The sequence below is a fragment of the Calonectris borealis genome, chromosome 28, assembly GCF_964195595.1.
Source record: "Calonectris borealis chromosome 28, bCalBor7.hap1.2, whole genome shotgun sequence".
Classification (NCBI taxonomy): Eukaryota; Metazoa; Chordata; class Aves; order Procellariiformes; family Procellariidae; genus Calonectris; species Calonectris borealis.
The window spans coordinates 3,346,184-3,366,199 of NC_134339.1; the positions used below are offsets into that span (position 1 = coordinate 3,346,184).

General features: G+C 55.8%; 1 protein-coding gene and 1 pseudogene across 1 annotated transcript; both read left to right on the forward strand.

Annotated features, from left to right (window-relative positions):
* The first annotated feature begins 6,849 nt into the window (after positions 1-6,849).
* Positions 6,850-9,112, forward strand: LOC142093703 (mast cell protease 1A-like; annotated as a pseudogene).
* Positions 9,113-9,164: 52 nt separating this feature from the next.
* On the forward strand, positions 9,165-15,219 carry LOC142093734 (granzyme F-like). Its single transcript, XM_075175162.1, has 5 exons — positions 9,165-11,936; positions 12,046-12,193; positions 13,258-13,399; positions 13,547-13,780; positions 14,457-15,219. The coding sequence occupies exons 1-5, from the start codon at positions 11,750-11,752 to the stop codon at positions 14,592-14,594; spliced, it is 849 nt and encodes a 282-aa protein (XP_075031263.1). The 5' UTR covers positions 9,165-11,749; the 3' UTR covers positions 14,595-15,219.
* The last annotated feature ends 4,797 nt before the right edge of the window (positions 15,220-20,016 follow it).

Below are 20,016 nucleotides of genomic sequence, written 5' to 3' on the forward strand. Positions count from 1 at the left end.
TGCTGATAAAGTTAGCAGATGACCCCAAGATTGAAGGAGCGGAAATCAGCAGGAAGGCTGGGCCATGGGTGCAGCGCAATCCAGAGAAGAGGGGTGCAAGGTTGCACATTCAGCACCAAGAGCACACTCCCAAATGGGCTGGGCAGATGCTCCCGGCACAGCACTGGAATCAAAAGGGCCAATGTGATCCTTGCGCATCACCCCTGCTTTATTCTTGCTTCAGGCTGAGCCTCCAGCTAATGTGTCTGCTCAGGACAGAACTGGTGGGGCGTCCCTAAAAGATCAGAGGATGAAGAAACTTGCCTTGTCAGGGGCCCTAAGTAATTTCTCAAATAGCTGGCAGCATGTGGGCAGTCTCAGGAAAGAGGTGTCTGACAAGAACGAGCTCTTTGTCAGGGAGATCTGCGGAGAGTGTGGGGCAGGTGGGAGGCAAATGCTTTTGACGGCAGGAGGGCTTGAGACAGACAAGCAGCTGGGACAGCTCAACACACTCACCCATGGGGTGCCAGGTCCTCTGGACCAGCAAAATATCATAGGGTCTTCCTGATGCCCCTTCCACAAGCACATCAGGGCTGATTATTTTGTCAAGAGCTGTTCCAGTGAGACAAAAACTTGTTCCTTGCTCTGTCCTAGCACCTGGCTTGTTTGGCCTTTCCGTAGCGGAGGGGACTGGGTATCTCGAGGCACGCCGCAGTTTCACAGCACGTCGTGAGGGGAACCGGCTCTGGGAAGCCGCCTGAGCTGTGTCCCAGCCCTTGCTGCTGCCCTTCCAGCACCCTCTCACTTCTGCCCCCCACCAGCCTGCCGAGCTCCCCGCCTCACGGCAAGTCACCTCAAACACTGCTCCCATCCCACGGCAAGTCAGGGCACAGTCCCATAGCCTGGGGGACCTGGGGGGGACTTGGGTCCCCTCCACTCCATGCAATCAGCTCAGCAGAGCGGGGCCTTGCTGGCCGGCACAAATCCAGCCCCGCATCCCCCTCAGAGTCCCCAGCTCCATGGTTGGGGGCAAACGAGACTCCCCTTCAGCCGGGCACCTGCACGAGGGAGAGCTCCTGTTGTTCCGCAGCTATCACCACAGACACAGGCTGGGCTTTATCTTGGTACTTCTCCTTTGCTGCCATTTCAGTTCAGATGTTCTTTCTTTGAAATGAAGGGGGGTGGCGGAGGGAAACCCTGTCCTGCAATGTTTCTCATCTCTTTCTTTCAGATCAAGACCAGAATCTACCTGAAACCGCCTGATAGCTGCTGAGTGCTGGGCTTGGAAGGACCAGGGGAGATATGGGGGCCAGCTGCAGCCCCCCAAACCCTCTGCCAGAGCTGTGGCCGTAGCAGGTGCTCACAGATGCCGAGATGAGGCACCTTAGCAGCAGAAGCCCTGGAGCCCTCCACAGCCTGCTCCTACCGAGGCCAACGGGAAGGCAAAAGCACCTCAGCCGCTGAGGGCAGAGTTTGTCTGCAGGCAGGGGGGCCCAGAGAGGAGCAGGGCAGGAGCAGCCTGGAGCCTGGCTCCCTGGGTTTGTGGCCAGTGGCATGCCCGGTCACTCCTGCCCTGAGACTGCCTGCTCCCGGGAGGGCGTCCAGCTCCAGATTGTGGGGGGCCGTGAGCAGCCGCGGGGGAAACACAGCAAGTTACAAATGCGAGATAAAATATCAATGATTTCTGTTGAGGTTTTCCTGCTGTGCTGCTGCGCAGTCCTGATTAAAACTTGTATTTTCAGACATTCGGATTAAAAAAAATCCCTGGGTGAAGCTCTGTGGAGAGCTCTGCCTGGTGGGCCTAGCCAGGCAACCCCCAGGCTGGCTCATGGACAGCTGGCATCCCCATCGCTGCCCCACAAGGCTCCCTCCCTCCCTCCCCACCCACCCATCCTGTCCCCGCCGTGGAGCCCCAGCACAGCCCAACATCAGCCAAGGCATCCATTTGCCCGCAGGTGTTTTTCTGCTCCAGGAAGGGTGGAGTTGTGCTGGTTTAAAAATGACTGATCGCTCCTGGCAGTTGCTTGGTTGCATTTCTCACTTTGATCTCTTCTACTGTGCAGCAGCAGGCGGTCATCTTTCCAGTGGCACATCCCAGTCCCCAACATGGCAGGATGCTTCTGGCCCCAGAAGAGCTGGGAAGAGCCAGCAACGCCCCTCGGACTTGGGCTGACACCAAACCCTGGAGACCTGGCCCTTCATGGTGCTCAAAGAATTGTCCCAGGCAGAGTTGTTGTGCCTGGGCGTCAGTTCATTGAAATTGGGTGGTGATGGTGGGTCTCTCCCGTGCATCTCTGGATTTGAAGGAAAACAAGAACATGAAAGTTTCAGGATCATCTCCTTTAGACCACATTAATGACATTAAATGGCAAAGTTTTGTTGATATTTTTAAAGTGACTTTTCTTTAGAAACTTCCATTTCCTCAATGCAAAAACATTAAACGGAAAGCAAACAGCTGCATAAAATGCCCCTCCCCACCCTCCCCCAAAAAAAACATAATTATTTGGAAGTCATCCCAGTAAAACACACCATCAGTGGGCCAGCCCAGACCCTGTCTCCCATGGTGTCACACCTTTCCCTCCTTTACAAGAGGTTTGAGATTTTGACCTTTTGCCTGACCTGCAGTGAGAGGCACTGAGCGTTTCCAGTGCTCAGTGCCTGTAGGACGGGAGCTTTGGAAGGGCTCATCCCTCAGCATCCCTCCAAGCCAGCATGCTACAAATGCAGACTCCTGAGTCCCCCCCCTTCTTTACAGTGTGGCATTTCATGCAGCTCCTGACAGCCACTGGCAACTGCCAGAGAAGCAATCCCTCCCCTCCCTGGGGCTGGGTTTTGGCCTGGGTAGCTCAGAGGGGCTGGAGAAGCTGGACCAGCTCAGTGCCTGGTCTCCAAACACCATGCCCAGCACCGTCTCTCCTACCGTGCCTGGGACAAGCTCAGCTTTCCCCTAGCATCTTCTGCCCTGTAACCGTGTCTCCAGTGAGCAGACACGTCCCCAGGAGGGAGGGAGCTGCACGGTGCTCCCGCCACCCCCACTCAGTGTGGCACGGCCAGCCATGGTCAGCATGGTGTGACCAAGGCCACGAGGCTGCTCCAAGACCTGGCTGGAGCCTCTGGCCTAGGGTCCCCTGTGCAGGACCCATAAAATCCCTCATGTGAGCTCATCAATGCCGGACTTGTCGCCACAGGCTCACAGCTGAGAGCTGTTTCTTCCCATATTCATGCGGGGATGGCAGGGAGGAACCAGTCCTCACCCAGGAAACGGGTGGCTCGGCGTAAACAGCAGGGTGATGCCCGCTCAAGGGGGAGCTGGCAGGGGTGCGGTTCCAAGCACCACGCAGAGGAAATGGGGCTGGTTTGAAACCTAACCTGGGCACTGTAGAGGAAGGACAAGCAACACACCTCCCTGCGGTTAGCGCTGCCTGGCTGGGGCAGGGCGATGTGGTTCCTGGCAGCGGGGCTGGTGCTGCTGCACTGTGGCTGGAGAGCATAAATTTATTCCAAGCTCTGCTGCTTACCACCCTGTGCACCACTTCTTCCACCCGCTGTTTCTCCTCCCTGCTTGTTATATAGAAGAATACTAAGCAGTTTGGGGCTGAAAACTGCTGTCTGGTTTCTACTGTCTGCAGCTTAGCCTGGCCCCGGTACTGCTGACCCACTGGCTGTTACGGGGCCGTGAGTAAACTCCAACGGCCCCGGGCATCTCAGCGTGGAGCTTTCAGCTTGGCACCACTGGGATCAAGGAGAAAGCAGGACCTTTGCACAAGGTTACTGCAGGGTGCAGACTCATGGAGGGAGCTGCTGCTCACAGAGAGAAACTAGGGCTCAGAGTGCAGTGGGAGCCCTGTATTTGGGAGTAAGGTTTTCATCAAACAAAAGCCGTGATGTCCAAGGATTAGCGTGCAGGATAGCCCATGCTCCCAGATCTCCGGAGTTAGTACAGCCCTACCACGAGCCCAGTGGCTCTTCTGATGTGCTGGAGACTGCTCTGGGCTGTAAGAGAGGGGTAGATTTATCTGTTGGTTTGTTTATACCTACACACATACTCTGATTTTATTTCCAGGAACTGTCGCAGGGGTTTTCTATTCTCATACCGCAGCTCTCCCTCAAATGCCCTCCTCCCAGCAATGCAGACTAACCGGCAGATCAGCCCCACTGCCTCCCCGGTGCCCTTCTGGGCCACTTGCCCTGTCAGCTTGCCCGTGTGCCCCCAGCCTGGGTACCCTGCTGTCAGCTTGCCCAGAGTCCCCAGCTTTGAGCCCTGCCTGGGAACAAGGAGGACTGGCCCAGGCAGGCAGGGGAGGAGGGGCTGGGAGAGACCAGCGTTGTCCCTCTCTGACCCGCGAGCAGGTCCAAGATGGCAAAATCAGCCCGGCACCGGCTCGCCGGGCACGCTGTGAGCAGAGGCAATGACAGCACCGAAGCGCTGTGCTTGTGCCAGGCCCGGCAGCGCTGCCCGCGCAGGGCACGTCTGCCACAAAGCAGCACCCTTACTGCGTGCCAAAGGGGTTTTTAGGGCAGGTCTTCCTCCTGATCCACTCTCCCTTGCTGGGAGCCTTGGAGCTGTATGTGCTTTTTAACCTAACGTCACGCTCAGCAGGAAGCAAAGCTGGTATCGTGTCTTGGGCAGGCAGAGCCGAGCTTAAACCACTTGTCACAGACCTACATTAGGACTGGGAGACCTAATAACCTGGTAACCAGAGACTGCTCCAGAGACGGTGATTTAGGATTAAAGCAAGCCTCATTTTCTTCAAGTGACGTGCAGGGCCCTGAGGAGCCTTTGCTGAGTCCCCTGAATCCCCTTTGGCAGAAAGCGTCCCAGGCAATGGGCACACAGACAAGGTCTTTGGGTAGAAAAATCTCCCATAGCAGGACCAAGGACGGGGGGGGAGGCATTGAAGCCTCAGAGTGCTAATTGTTCTATTGCCTTTGTCGGTTGTGTTTTTTCATCAGTTCCTGGCTGCAGTTACAACCCCAAATTAGTTTATTTAAACCAGATGCCCGCAGAGAATCTGTAGCAACCTCAACCAGAGCTTCTGGGAGGATTCCTGCCTAGGTGAACCAGATTGCAAGTACTCCAGCGATTAAAAGGAGGCATCACCCCCTCCCTCACCAGCTCTCCCCATCCTTTCACTAGCAAATTGTTCATCTACACAACAGTTTTGGAGTAGCTGCCCACAGCTTCATTGGGCATGAGAGGAGAGGAGAGCACCGTTCCAGTTTTATCAACTAGCATGCTGGCCAGACGCCTGGCTGCCCTACCTCGCAAGCGCTCGCACAAGCCAGTGGCACTTCCATGCTCTTGGGCTCTGTCCCTCTTGTCACATAAGCACAGCCTCTGGGGATGAGCAGCGGCCGTGGCCGAGCAATTGCCTGCTGGTTTGCCCCTAAGCCAGATTTTGGTGCCGATGGGGCAAAGCAAGGGAAAGGGCTGGACTTCAGGGCTCAGAGAAAATTTCTGGAGAGCATTTGAGGGAAGGTTTAATCCTGATCAGCACTCAAACTAGGAGGGATGAGGCTGAGGAGGTGTGCAGAACCTGGTGTGCAGAACCCCCTCCTCTACGGCCCCTCTCTGCTATGGCTGTCCCAGCCCCTCAGATGCTCTTGTGCTGGAGCAGAGTCAAGAGTTGTTGAAAGTCTGTGAGCATGGAAAAGGTGTCCTTCCAGCATGCAACGTATCCCTCCTGAGCAGAGCCGACACCTCACACAGCATTAACCCTAACAGATTTACGCTTTGCTGCGGGCACGCAACTGCCCACAAGCCCCAGGGAGCGAGCAACAACGCAGCAAACTGGGACAACCTGGCAGTGGGGAAAATTAAGGTAGATAAGGGCTAGGGAGCGCAGACGGGAAGGACAACTTTAAACAGCACATGTATGGCACAGCTCCCTCTGGGGTTGCAGCCTGAGCGTCAGGCAGCTCTTCATACAAAAGACAATCCATCACAGGACACACTTAGGCAATTGGAGGCCCAAAGATCAGAAGGAAAGTGCAGCCACCACCAGCTAAGCCAGTGTGAGAGCCAGGAACAGGAAGAACGCAGGTGTCCTGAGTCCCAGGTCCATGCCCTTGACACAAAGATTTGGGCACCTCTTTGTAAAGAGTCACCCAATGGTGGTTTCTGTTCAGGACCACAAGGCCAGGAAGGGACAAGTGCAGCAGGATTGATGCTCAGTTTAGCATTTAACCAAATCACACTTTGCTAGGGGCAAGGTGAAGACAGCAATTGCAGCCTGATTTGCAGGCAATTTCAGGTCAGGGAAGGGAGAGAGCAGAGAATCCAGAGCAGGGTAGATGAAGGCTTCCCCTGCTCCCATTTGAACAGACGTGCCAGTGGCCAGACCGGCTGCAGAGGGGAAACCATAGAGGGGAAAGAGCATCTGCAAGTCATCGCACTTGCCAACAAAGCATGACGTGACCTGACCACCCCCAGGAGCAAGTGCCATGAACCTCTGAAGGTGCAGTATGAGACAGCCTGATTGCCAGAGCTCGAAGACACCGTGCTTTGAAGCAGGTGGACGTGATTTGTCCTGCAGCCAAACTACGGGAGAAATGCTAAATCACACCTCGAAAATACCCTAGGACACCTCTCCTCAGCACCCCTGAGGCTGTGGGGCTGTGGCATACCACGCTCTCTCTGCCCTGGCCTTTCTGTCCTGCTTAATCACTTATCGATCACAGCCTCAGGGCACGCGGGGCTGTGAGCAGGCTCGGGCAGCGGAGATGCAGATAGACCTGCAGGGATGCTGCACGGCTCTGATTAGCGCAATCAGGCCATCGCAGATGGTTTCCTGCATGCTGGGTACAGCTGGTCCCAGGGTATAAAACCAGCCCTTGGGCACTAGGAGACTCAGATTTCCACATATTTTGGAAGGAGTGTCCAGCTGTGGGGAGAGATGTCCCAGCCCCAGCCCCAGCCCCAGCCCCTGCTGGCCCTGCGGCTCCTGCGTCCCTGCCCACGGGCCAATGCCAGTAAGCTGGGGTGCCGCAAGCTGCTGCGAGTGAAGCTGCTGGTCTGGGTTCTGACCTCAGCAGCCACCGGCTCATCCTGCGGTGGGGTGTCTTGCTCTACAGGGTGAGGTTGTGGGGGGCCATGAGGCTCAGCCCCACTCCCACCCTTACATGGCATACCTGAAGGCAGGGATGTTAGCCCGCGGAGCCTTCCTGGTGGCCGCTGACTGAGTGATGACAGCCACACGTTGCCTGGGGTGAGTACTTCATACAGGGGCTTTATCCCCTTCTTCCTCCCCATCACTGGAGTAATTCTGGAGTAGGTTCCTCTTCCCCCTGTGCTGAGCAGCTCTCTCCACCTGCCCGCAAAAGGGGAGGGACGCAGGTGAGACCCAACCTGTTTTCCCCCTTCTCCCCTCCGCTGCCACGGCCAGGAATGCCGCAGTCATCCTGGGGGCTCACAACATCCACGAACCAGAAGTGACCCAGTAGCACCCTGAATACGACCCCAACACTGTGTCTAACGATGCTGCTCAAGGCAAGGCAGTCCTGCAGCAGGCAGTGGGTCGGAGGGTAGACTGGGGCTGTGGCAGAGCACGTTCTTGCTGTTAGCTCCTTCTGCAAACCATCGCCTGCCCATGGGTGCTGGAGGCAGGCAGGGATGGGAGGGACCTGGGAGGGAACCGTGGGCAGGGCTTGGAGCCGCATACCCTATTTGCAGCCGCTCACCAGAGCTTGCAGTGCTGTATGTCCCGCTAGATCTCCGCACACCAAGGGTCCTTCAGCTGTTCTGCTCACAGCCTTCTCCAAAAACCGTGCTTTCTCCCAGCTGACAGCGAAGGCCCACCTCAATGACTACGTCAAGACCATTCCACTGCCCAAGACCGGCAGCGACCTCCCCACGGGCACCAAGTGCAGCATAGCTGGGTGAGGCCTGATCGATGATGACCAGGCAACCAACAAGCTCTTTGAAACCAAAGTCTCCATCTACAGTCGCAGGAAATGCATCTGCTTCTACCTACATCTCAACACCAGCATGGTCTGTGCCGGCAGCTTCCACGAGCTCCGGGATTCCAGCCAGGTACGGGCTGCCGACAGGCTGGGGGCTTGGCCACGGGGCAGGCGGGTTCTCTGGTCCAGGGGCTTCTGCTGGCACAGACTTAGCTGGTTCCCAGGAGAGGTGACAAGCGTTTGATTTGTAGCTCCCATGCGGACGAGCTCTCTGGATGCCCTGACACCACGGTCCATGCGCGGTCCCAGGGGTAGAGCCCCAGCTCGCCTGCTCCAGAAGCTCCTCCAGCACGGTGGGCATGTGGGGCAGGAGCAGAGCCACAGATCTGGAGCAGAGACACAGCCCAGTGCCTGGGCAGGGGGGGACCAAGGTGAAACCTGGTCCCACAGGGAAGAGGCCTTTAAAACCAGTCTCTCATCTGTCCTTAGGGAGATTCTGGTGGACCCCTGGTACGCAATGAGGTGGCACAAAGCATCGTTCCCTTCGGGTACGATGCCCTGCCAGGGGTCTACACCCACATCTCCAACTACCTGCCCTGGATCAAAAAAACCCTGACGAAGTAGCCGCAGCGGCACTTGCTCCAGCGTTGGTGCAGCCCTGGAGACTGCACTGGTCTCCTTCCTGCCCCTGCTGAAGGCTTGACTCCCTCCTCTCTCCTTAGGAACCCAAGTGACCTGATGGGTGCACACAAGGGTCCCCTTCTTTCTCTTCCGAGGCTGCTGGCTCTCCCATTCCCTGCCCATCTCAGGCAGGGAAAATCCCTCTGGCAGAAGCAGGGATCTTCCCAGATGGCACCAGAAAAAGGCTGTGCTGCAACAGACCCTCTTTCCTTCAGAGATAACCCCCTCCCTGCTTGAACCTTAAACAGCCACAGTAAATTCAGAGCTGCATTTCCCAGCGTACGTCTTCTCCTTTCTTGTACCGTGCCCCCAGGGAGAAGGGAGGGAAGGTCTGGCTGGTCAAAGTGAGGGGTCAGCCTGCTGGGAGAGAGGCAGTTATAGCTCTGCATCCACTGAATTGGAGGCAGACTTGGAGGACAAGAGCTACAGTTGCCCCTCCTGGGGTGACGGGGCTGAGTGCGTTGCAGGAAGAGAAACTGCCCGGGTAGAAACGGGCTGGGAAAAGCGATGTGCACGCACGGGCAACTTCAGCAACGTCACCACCCGCCTCGGCAGCTGACAGCCGGAGCGCGGTCTGTCAGCAGGTACCAGGGTCAAACGCTGCCATTCCCTGCAAAGTCATGGCTGTCCCCTCTGCCGGGACCTCATGCCTGGGTGATGTTGCAGCCAAGACAACAGGGGAAACCAGGCTAATCTTTGCAGCTGTCTTAGCTGTAAGAGGCTCCAGCAGGTGAAGGGAGCTGGACTTTTTGTGGATTGTGCTGTTTCTGCTCCCACTTGGGTGTAGGGCAGGTGGTGGCTGAGATCCCGGGGATGGGGCTTTAGGATCCCAGAGAGGAGACGTACCCAAAATCCCAGCTGTTGCACACCAGTGCTTTCAGTCTTTGCCTCTGCCGTTCTCCAGCAGCCACAGTCCTCCATCTCCCGAACAGCACCGTGATGTCCTGGGTAGAGACACGGATACAGCCTCTGAAGGGATTGTACTGAAAGGGTTGGTAAAGGACCCGGCTTCACAGAAGTGCCTGACCTCACGCCGCTTGCTCCTTTCCTCCCATGCCAACTATCCCGGGAGAGCCAGACTCTTTCCCTGGAGAAGGCAAGGGCGAGTCCTAGCTGGGAGCTGCCTGCCTTGGAGCTTGTTGGCGTGTTTCTGGCCCTCTCAGGAAGGCAAGCCCAGCCCTAGCAGTTTAGCACGAGCAAAGACTAATCTCGCAGCAGCACAAAACCAAAAGAGCTTTACGACTCTCCCCTCAGCCGGGTGATGCTCAGAGGCGAGCTTCTCCCCGCCACAGAGGATGCTCTAGCACCGCTTTCAGACAGCCCCTGCACTAGAGTCTGAATACCTCGCACCAGCCCCCCCTTCCATGGCCTGCACTGGGTGTAAAGCAAACTCTGAGCCCTCGTCTCCTTCCTTCCAGCTCATTTCTGATGGTGCCTCTCGTATGCAGATGGGCGAGGGCTAGACACTTCTTTCCTGGAGGAGATGGTAAATAACTGAGCTGCAGAACTCCCTGGTGCAGGATGACAGATGTCTGTGCAAGTTCAAGAAGAGACCAGACTGGTTTGCTGCGGGGAAACCCAGCTGGGAATCTTAAACATACAGAAACTGCGTGCTCTTCAAGGGAACAGGATGCTGGCCCTGTTCTCATAGCCTTTCCTAGGCTCCCAGTAGCCACCTCTGTCAGAGGAAGGAGATGGCCTGCAGTCCGGCCCTGGACGTCTGCTCTTACGTTCTCCCTGTTCTTGCCTGGAACGAAGGGAAATGATGTCGCCTTTGCCTTCAGCACCCATGCCACCGTCGGGAAACTGAGAAGGGTCCATGGTTTGGGCTTCTGCTAAGAGCTGCTATCAGCTAAAAAAATCGGCGAGTGAAAATGCTGCAACTGCTTATCTATGTAGTACGAATCTTTGTCACGTCAGGCTTTTCCTTGAAGCTCCAGCTGCTGCAGTCTTTGCACGAGAATGGCAGCTTTTAGCTTAAAAATGGGGTTTGCCCTGTGGCACTGGGGGCAGATAGGAAAGCAAATTTACCGGCAGCAAGGACGTATCAGCCCCGTTTCGTCACAGCCAAGGCAGGAACGGCTGCTGGGGCAAGTGCGTAGACGTGCCCATCTTCCACCTCTCGCTGGAGCCGTGCCCTGGTGCCGGTGGGGAGGCAAGGGGACATCCTGGGGGCCGGGGGCGGGGGGAGCGCGTTCAGTGATTTGCCACCAGCCCTTCCCCCAGCACAGTCCCTGTCACCGAGGGCTGGAGACGGAAGAGGCGCAGCTGCCGCGGGGCCTGATCCAGGGAGAACCACCTGGATCCCCACCTGATCCCCACCGTGCACCGCCGAAAGGCACTCGTTTGGCATTTAAAAATCACTGCCGGGGTAGGGGCAGTGACGCTGGGACACGGACCCTTCCCAGAGGAGGAAGAGCAGCCTCAGGGAGAGGTGTCGTTGGGTTATCTCTCGCTAGTGAAGGGGCAGAATCCCAAACCTGCATCCCCCGTCTCCATCCACCCTCAATACGCCAGAGGGAAAGTCAGCCCCTGCCCCAGGGTCAAGGAAGTGTCCTCCTGTCTTCCCTCACATTGGCTGGTAGGAGACAGCGAACTCCCCAATTTAACGGTGAACATCTGGAAAGAAACACTTCAAATGCTGCCTCTTGCTGTGCAAAGCAAAGCCCTAATAGGAGCAGAGACCTCGTGGCAGCAGCGGCACTCACAGCCGTGGGCCACGCTCATGAAGCTGCCGTACCAACTTCTTGCCCTCCCATAGCCGTGACCAGCGCCGTGTTATAAATGCACCGACGCTAATTTTGCTCTGTTAGCTAGGACCACACCTACTGAGAAAGAAGGGTTGAGGGTCCTCAACTGCCACTGCACGGTCTTCGGAACTGGTACATCGCGTGAAAGAAAGCTTGTTCTTACAAGGCTGGTGATAAAAATCAAGAGAGTTTGCAAGTGCACAACAACAAAGAGGAGCTGCAAGGGAAGAGACCGCAGGCAGGCAAAGTGATGAGGGGGGTATGCTCCCTATAGCTTCCAGCTCAAAACCAATGGGTTAACGTTGGCTCTGGGTTTAGAAGGACGTCAGATACCCCAGATCAGGCCAAGGTGAAGGTGGATTGATGCCCAAGGCTAAGGCTGACTGAATTCCCCTCTCAGATCGCTGAGGCATGCAATTTGCAGATAGATTAATCAGATGAGACTGACTTCTGTGGTTTCCTGGAGTCTCGTCTCAGGCTATAAAACCTTGCTGGGAGCAGGAAGAGACCCCAGCTGCAGCCTCACCTCCGAGGGATCCACTGAAGCCGAGAACGCTATGATGAAGCACCTGCAGAAACTCCTGCTCTCCCTCCTGCTGGTGACATGGCCCCCAGTCAAAGCCAGTAAGTAGAGCGGCCCGGAGGCGGGGAGAGGGCTGGGGAAGGAAGAGTCCCCGGCAGCGCGCCCTGTGCCCTCCGATCCCCTCATCCTCATTGCATCCGTTCATTGCAGATTATTCCTGGAATCGGAGGGAGGGAGGAGGTGAAGCCAGGACCCACTCCACACCCTACGTGGCCTATCTGCAAGGAAAGAACAACCAGTCCTGCGGAGGCTTCCTAGTGGCCCCCAACTGGGTGATGACAGCGGCTCAGTGCTTCGTGTAAGTTTTTGCTACGTTCGTACAGCACCTGGTGCAATGAGATTGTTGCACTGCCATGATCTGGGTGACATCTCCTAGATGGAGGTCTAAGGGTTTGAATCACTTCCTTCACGGCTCTGGCCAAACTCTGTCCCTAGCAGGGAGCAGGGCAAGGCTGGGGGGGCTAGCAGGGGTCTGCCTGCAGCTCTCCCTCCAGCCATCCTTCCCCACGTCCCTCCCCAGCCCCTGTTCAGATACCTTTCTTTTTTTATTCCCCCTCCATGACTCATTTTATTCTTCCCAGACATCAACAACGAGAAGTCAGACCGGCTTCTTCCCTTGCTGCCACTGACCTGCTGGCAGAGCAGGGATGGCTGGTGTCAGGCTTTGCCCTTTCTGCCACCAAAGACCTCCACGACTGTTATCAGAATTTATGATCTCTTACGAGCAAGGTGCTTGCCCAGCTCTCTTCCAGCCCTCCAGCTGCAGAAACTGGAGAGGCAAGAGGGCTCTCCTAGATGCGCATGTCTCTGGGTGTAGCTGCTCCACTCCTCAGGGCTGACAGCTCTGCCCCAGTGCCACTAAGCCAGGCTCGGGACCAGTTCCCACATCTGGGCAGCAGAAACGAGGATCAGCAGAAGCCAGGAGCCCGGATGCCCAAGTCCTACCTGCTAGATTGAGAGGGACTCCCACCCGTACCCAGGGTCCTTCCCAGTTGTCCCAAGGCAGCCCCTTCTGCAGGTGATGTAGAGGCCAGTAAAGGTACATCGGCCCAGAGCAGGGTCCCGATTTAGAAATCCCTCCTTGGGTCTACGAAGCCTGGACCAACGGCCCACATATCTTAGTACACAGCAGCAGCATTGGACCAAATCTGCTCAGCTCGAGATCCAGAGGTAAAGTAACCCTTGCAGGAACTTGCTCTGCCTCTTGGCTGGGTGGATTCGCTGGCAGAGCTCCTTGCTTCCGTCATTCTTCTTTAAAAGCCCAGCCAGTCTCTCCTGGCCGTGCCCCTGGGAGATGTGCCTCAGTGTTACCAGGGAAGACAGGAGAAAGCTAATGACATACACCGTGCTTGATTTTACCAGATACAAACCTCTGACCGTCATCCTTGGAGCCCACACAATCCAGAAGAGAGAGGAAAGCTGGCAAACGTTCCAAGTCCAAGAGTATCACTGTCACCCAGACTTCATGAGTGCTAAGAAGGGAAACGACATCCTCTTGCTGAAGGTAACTACCTGCCTGGAGCTCCTGCATGGTCCCATCCGCCCGATGTGCAGGGCTGAGCTGTAACCCTGGAGCGGGAGGGCACAGCCTTTGCCACCGAGCATTTACAGACCAAGCACTTATTTCTGTATTTTCTGTCCCCTTGCCCAGCTGAAAGGCAATGCCATGAGCAACAGCTATGTTAGGACCATTTCCTTTGAAAAATCAAAAGTCCCTGGTGGGACCGCGTGCAGCGTCGCCGGCTGGGGCTACAAAACACCCAATGCCACCTTACGCGAAGCCACCGTCACCATCATCAAACAAAGGGACTGCCTCAGCCACTACCCTGGACTTGCTGACAACTTGATTTGTGGCCGCAGTGGATCTGCTGGGGTACCTGAAAAGGTCAGTCTCTGACTTAGGGAGTAGAAGGCTGCAGGGGAGGTTTCAGCCAGGTGCTGGGCACAAACCTGATCTGGGCTAAAAAAACTTGACTGAAAAGGTACCCTCTAAAATTGCTTCTTGTTGTCCCCTCACTCTCCCCCTCTCCCCCCATCGCTCCACGCTTCCTCACTGGCCTCCCTCTCTCCTGCTGCCCTGGCACAAGAGGTGCCCTCCCAGGGTCGGCAGCAGTCCTGCAGACTGCGGGCACCACGCTGGTGCTCAGCCCTCGGCCAAGCAGAAGGGACAAGGAGATCCTGGGCTCCCCACAGCAGAGGGCCTCGGAGTCTGCAATAGCACAACAAGACAGCAGCTTGGCCGAAGCGGGGTTTGCCCTAAATCTCATAGCTGGTCTGAGTGCATTTTGTAGTGCTCTGCAGCCAGCAGAAGGGCAGAAATGAAAACTACTTTAATAATAATACTTTAAGCGTCAGCATTTGCCCAGCTGTAGTTGTGCTGGGTCCCAGACAAAACTGCCAATGGTCCCTTTTGGACCCCGACCTATCCACAGCCATTGCGAGTCCAAGCTTCTCCTGGGGAAGCTCTGTCCTGATATTTGCAGCCTCCCTTTGCGAATGCACCCTTTTCCTGGGGACCCCACGTAAATCAACACTGAACTCTCTCCTCCCCCATTTTACAGGGCGATGCCGGGGATCCGCTCGTCTGCAACAACAAAGCCTACGGCATCTTCTCCTACAGGCATAACAACTGGCCCGGTTTCTACACGCACATCGCTCCTTACCTTCCCTGGGTCAACAGGGTCATGAAGTCGGCATGACCCTACTCTCCCCCCAGCCGCTGCCCTGGAAAACTCACCCGTCAGGGCCCCGTGCTCACCGGCTTTTTCTTCCTTTCTCCCTGGCAAACCTCTTCCACGGATCCTCATGGACACGGCAAGGACTTCCCTCCGGCAAAGTCAAACTGTGGCAGCGGGGGGGCTCGGCGCAGAGGTTGCACCTTGACTGCGTTTGTTCCCTGTGGAAGCTGGGGAGGGACCATGGACGCAGTGCCCGCTCCCACCCGTTGCTGCTCTGATTTACCCCCTTTGTGGCTACAGCTCTAGAAAGGAAGCAGCAGGACAGCCCTGGGTGAGGTGACGGTAGCTGTTGGGATGTCTGCCGCCCTTTGGGGAAGGCAATGCAATTAGATGGGGGGGGGCAGATCCAAAGAGCAGCCTCCTCCCTGCCCCTTGCGTTGGGGACAGCAGATGCCTGGGTCTCCTCTGCCCAAGCCCTGGGGTTAGAAGGTTGCCCCAGCTCCAAGGAGGACGCTTTCAGTTCCTGCTTCATTGCTGCTGTCCCCTAGCTCTGAAACCTGCTGCCTCCTTTCTCCCCTCTTGCTGTAGCTCCAGTCTTGTAAGAATACATAAAACCAATAAATTGCATCTGCATGTGAAAGCCTTTTTCCTTCTATGATTTGGATTTCTCTCGGCTGCTGGCTCCAGTCCTGAAGAGCTCCGAAGAAAGTCGCTGCTCAAGCAGCTGAATCCCAAGCTGGAAGTTTCTACCCTCACCAGTGGCCTCCGTTTTCTCTCCCACCTAAACTGCCAGAAGAGGTCTCAAGCCTGGTTTTCAGGGCAGGGGAAGCCTCTTGGCCTCCTCTCCCCAGTGTGGAGCGCTCAGGCAAAACTGAAAAAGATGGTGATGGGTCACCTCCTTCCCCCCATCTGCTGCAGCGTGAGCAGGCAGGAAAGAAGAATTATTCAGGGGAGGGGGCCGGAGCGCAAGGGGTCCCCGTGCCCGCTGGTGTTGCGTGGGGTCAGAATTAGCCCATCTCACCGCAGGGCAGCCTGCCCGCAGAGCACGGCAAAGTCAGGAACGCGGCCCGAGGCTCCAGCCCCCGCAGTGCCCGAGTGTCCTGGGGCTGTGCCCAGCCTTCTGCTGCCTCCAGCTCGTCGGGCTGTCGGAGAGCCAGGGCGGCAGCAGCTCGCGTTGGCGACACGCGCGTGTGGCTGCTCCAGCCACGCAGCTGCCTGGAGGAGCCCGGCAGCAATTGTGTCCTCCGGGAGGTTTGTGTTGCTTAGAAAGAGGATCCAGAGCCAGGGCGGCCCCGAGCAGAGCCAGGCTCTCCACCACCGTGTTCTGCAGCGAGGGGGGCACACGCAGAGGCTGCCGTCCCTCTTGGGCAGAGGCCCAGCTCCCCAGGCTCTGCAGAGCAGAGCAGCGATGGCAGAGACAGCCCACGCTCCTCACCCACCTGCCTGGAGCACCCTACGAGCTCCTTCGCCAGCACCTCCCGGCACAGCCCGAGAGCTTCTCGCCTCCTCGCTGTTGGCTTCCAGGCAGCGGTCACGTTCACCGAGGGAGGCCGGAGAGATGAGAGCAATCCCAGTCTGGAAGCAGCAGATCCACTTCTCTGCTCTGACTTCTGCCCACCCACATCCATGATCGTGCCAGGGCGGAGGGTCAGCCAGAGGCAGGGGCACGATATTTTCCCCTTTGGGCAAGCTCTGACAGGGGTCACGGACTCGGAGCCGCCCCAAGACTGTGCTGCCACATCTCCACAGGTTACCAGACATCAAGTTGCTAAATGTAATCCCAAATGCACTCTTAGCCTGCCAAGAGCAAGCGAGCAGAAGCCTTACCAGGCCACCCCTTAGGCAGAGGACAGGAAGGGCACCAGAGCCAGCTGGAACTCAACTGCCTGAAATTCAAGGTGCAGGCAGGATTTCAAACAAGAGAAGGCCCAGAGTGCAAAGGCTCTGCTTCCTGAGAACCGCAGCACCTGCCCAGCCCAAGCAGAAGCAGAGGCCCAGGTGGCCAAGAAGGCCAACGGCATCCTGGCCTGTATCAGAACTGGTGTGGCCAGCAGGAGCAGGGAGGTGACCGTGCCCCTGTACTCAGCACTGGTGAGGCCGCACCTCGAATCCTGTGTTCAGTTCTGGGCCCCTCACCACAAGAAGGACATGGAGGTGCTGGAGCGTGTCCAGAGGAGGGCAACGAAGCTGGTGAAGGGCCTGGAGCACAAGTCTGATGGGGAGCAGCTGAGGGAACTGGGGGTGTTCAGCCTGGAGAAGAGGAGGCTGAGGGGAGACCTCATCGCTCTACAACTCCCTGAAGGGAGGTTGTAGCGAGGTAGGGTTGGTCTCTTCTCCCAAGTAACAGCGATAGGACGAGAGGAAATGGCCTCAAGTTGCACCAAGGGAGGTTTAGATTGGACATGAGGAGAAATTTCTTTCCTGAAAGAGTGGTCAGGCCTTGGAACAGGCTGCCCAGGGACGTGGTGGAGTCCCCATCCCTGGGGGGATTTAAAAGCCGTGTAGATGAGGGGCTTGGGGACATGGTGTAGTGGGCATGGGGGGGTTGGGTTGAGGGTTGGACTCGATGATCTTAGAGGTCTTTTCCAACCTGTATGATTCTATGATTCTATGATTCTATGATTCTATGGCTGGACTCCGGCAGGTGCCAGGCGGGGAAATCCCGACGAGTTCTCTGTCACACACAATGTTCGTCAAGACACGTGGAGTCATTCCGGTCTTTTTAGTGAAGTTGGCAGCGAAGAGAAGAGCCACATGTTCCCACCATGGTCTGACAGTCAGCAAATATTTTCTTTCTACATTTCATGGTTTAAGACAAAAAAATAAAGACCCACCTCTTCTAGAATACAGCTTGAAAATATTACATCTGATGGCAATTAATCTGGAGATTTGGCAAGTGACCTGGCAAGAGAATGAGAACAAACATTTCCATCAGGTGCTTAGGATTTCCTTGACAGAAATAGAAGAGACAAGGAAAAACCCACTCTGCCAGGTCCCCACTTCTCGAGTGAATGACAGTTCCTCCAGAAAAACAATTTCAGGATGTCCCTCGCCGCAGGGCTGGCCCGTGTGACAGAAGTGCCCATCGAGTCCAAGTCCCAGCAACGTCTCAGCCTGCACCTCCCCACGCCCTGCACAACCTCTCATCCACAAGCCACGCAGGGCAAAACCTCACGTTCTAAGAAACGCCGCATCCTTCGGCGGGCGGGGGGGGGTCCACAAGCAATAGGGACAAACACCGACCCCCCCCTCCCAGCTCAGAAAGAACAACCATAAGGAAAAAACCAGCTTCTGGCTTCCTCACCTGACGCCTCTCACACCACCACCTCTGCCCCGAGGAGCGGGGGGAAATGGAATCCGACAGCTTCAAGCTCTTAAAAACAGAGCCACCCGGTCCAACAGGCAAGGAAGCTCCTCTGCATCGCTCAGCCAGTGCTCCCAGTGCCCCCCCTGCCAGGAGAGGGGTCGCTCACCCCTGAGAACTGGGCAGCACAGACCCCCGCCGCTGACCGCCCGGAGCAGGAGCGGATCTAACCGTGCAGGCACACCCCCCCCATCCCAGGTACTCATTGGCATACCCTGAACTACATCAGCCTGATTGAATTAATCTTAATTGGCGAGGGCATCAGCAAACCAGCTGATCTGAAAGAGCCCGCTCCTGTCCAGCGGCTGCAGGGACGGGGGTCCAAGCCAGGCTGAACGCCCAACAGTCACCTTCTGCATTCGTACGATGGAAGTGAAACACAGGCGAGGACGAGCGAATGCAGAGAACCTTGTCCTCTCCTGAATTTTGAAAGCCAGAAACAAAGCCAGAAACTTTTTGAGTGAAAACTTCAGATCAGAGAAGTCCAGACTCTTCCTACCAGAAAAAAGGGACAGTAAACCTCTTCTATTCTCTACAGAATTACAGGGTGGAGGGAAAGCCAGAAGAAAGCTTTTTTTGAGAGGGCCTTTCCCCAGACACAGCCCAGTGCAGCCACGCTGAAGTGAGAACGAAGGAGGAGTCTGTAGAAGCCACCTTGGCCACCATCTTGCACAGCAAGGTAGCTGCTGCTGACGGGGGAGGGCGAGGGAAGGAGCGTGATGGCCAGTGAAACGCTGAACGTGTTCTATTTTACACAGCCAAAGGGCATTCCAAGACCTGTAACTTTGAGGCTTGTCTTCAAACAAGTACAAAACCAGTAACGCCACTCGCTTTTTTCTCCCCACGTTTCCAACCATACCGGTTTTGACTGGGATTCCAGGCAAAATTTCATAGTCTATCCAAGCCTAATGCAGGGCAGGGAGGAGAGGAGTTGTTTTATAATAATCATCTATTTATATGGATTTCCTGTGCTGTAAGCAGGCCTGGTTTCTCTCCTCTCTTGGTTGCAATAACCACCCCCCCCAAACCACTGGAGGTTCAGGACCTCGGAGCTGGGAGGCACAGGAACCCCAGCGAGCGTCGCACTGCAAAGGCGTCACCAGACCTGGGAGAAAATCGGAGCCTGCGCGTGCGGAACAACCATCTCGCTCTCCTTGATGTGACGTTGACTTTGGCCTTAACTATGGCTGCACGCTTTGGGGCTCACAGCTGGGGAACGAGAGCGCCAGCCCTCCAGGCAAAGAACAACGGGACTTGGGTCTTCAGAGATGGGATGGATTTGGGAGGAACCTGCCCAGCTGAGGTGTGGAGCTCGATTCCTACCCGAGGAGTGGGGATGCACCAGTACCAGAAAAAGCAGGCGGATAGCTAAAGACATTTAAGCAACTGTTGGAGAAAAATGGGGTAAAATCTGATTCTCTGTTGTTAGAGGTACCCAGGTAGTTTTGTAGCGCGTAGAGGTTTTGAACTTGACAGTATTTGCATTCGTCTAAGTGCATAGAAAGGCGGGGGGGAAGGGATCTGTTTAAAGCACAGGAATCCAACATATTTCTTGAGATTAGAGCAGATGAATGAAATTCTAAAATCAAAGACCAGGGGACAAAGTTTACAAAACTACTGATAAGAACGTCTGTCCTTTTGAATCCAAACTGGGTTTTGATCTGGAAGTTTTGATCAAGCCCAATTTCACCGACCAGCTCCTGTTCTTAAACCATTCTAAGCCTATAGGTACACCTCAGTGTTCAGGTTACAGCAAAAGTTTCCTGACTATAGAAACACAATCACCCAAGTTTTTGAAAAGCAGCAGTCAGATTGAAGTTTTTGTGTTAAAAGAAAACCCCCTAATGGGTTTTATTTTTCAAGATGTACTTCTGGGAAGTGTTTGCCTTTCCTTATGTTCACCTTTGCATAAGGGTGACTTATTAGAGCCCATCTAATATCTGCAACAGCGCTGGATACAAAACACTAGACCAAAGATTTTAAGATTCCAAGTACTTTCCAAACCTAGTAATTCAAAACGTCTCGAAGCCCCCCAGGTCATTCACGTGACTAAGAAAAGCTGTGACTGCCCAAAGTATC

Coding starts and splice junctions, on each gene's coding strand:
- LOC142093734 (XM_075175162.1), top strand. CDS start 11,750: ATGAGACTGACTTCTGTGGTTTCCTGGAGTCTCGTCTCAGGCTATAAA. Junction 12,194..13,257: donor ACAGCGGCTCAGTGCTTCGT/GTAAGTTTTTGC, acceptor TGATTTTACCAG/ATACAAACCTCTGACCGTCA. Junction 13,400..13,546: donor ACGACATCCTCTTGCTGAAG/GTAACTACCTGC, acceptor CCCCTTGCCCAG/CTGAAAGGCAATGCCATGAG.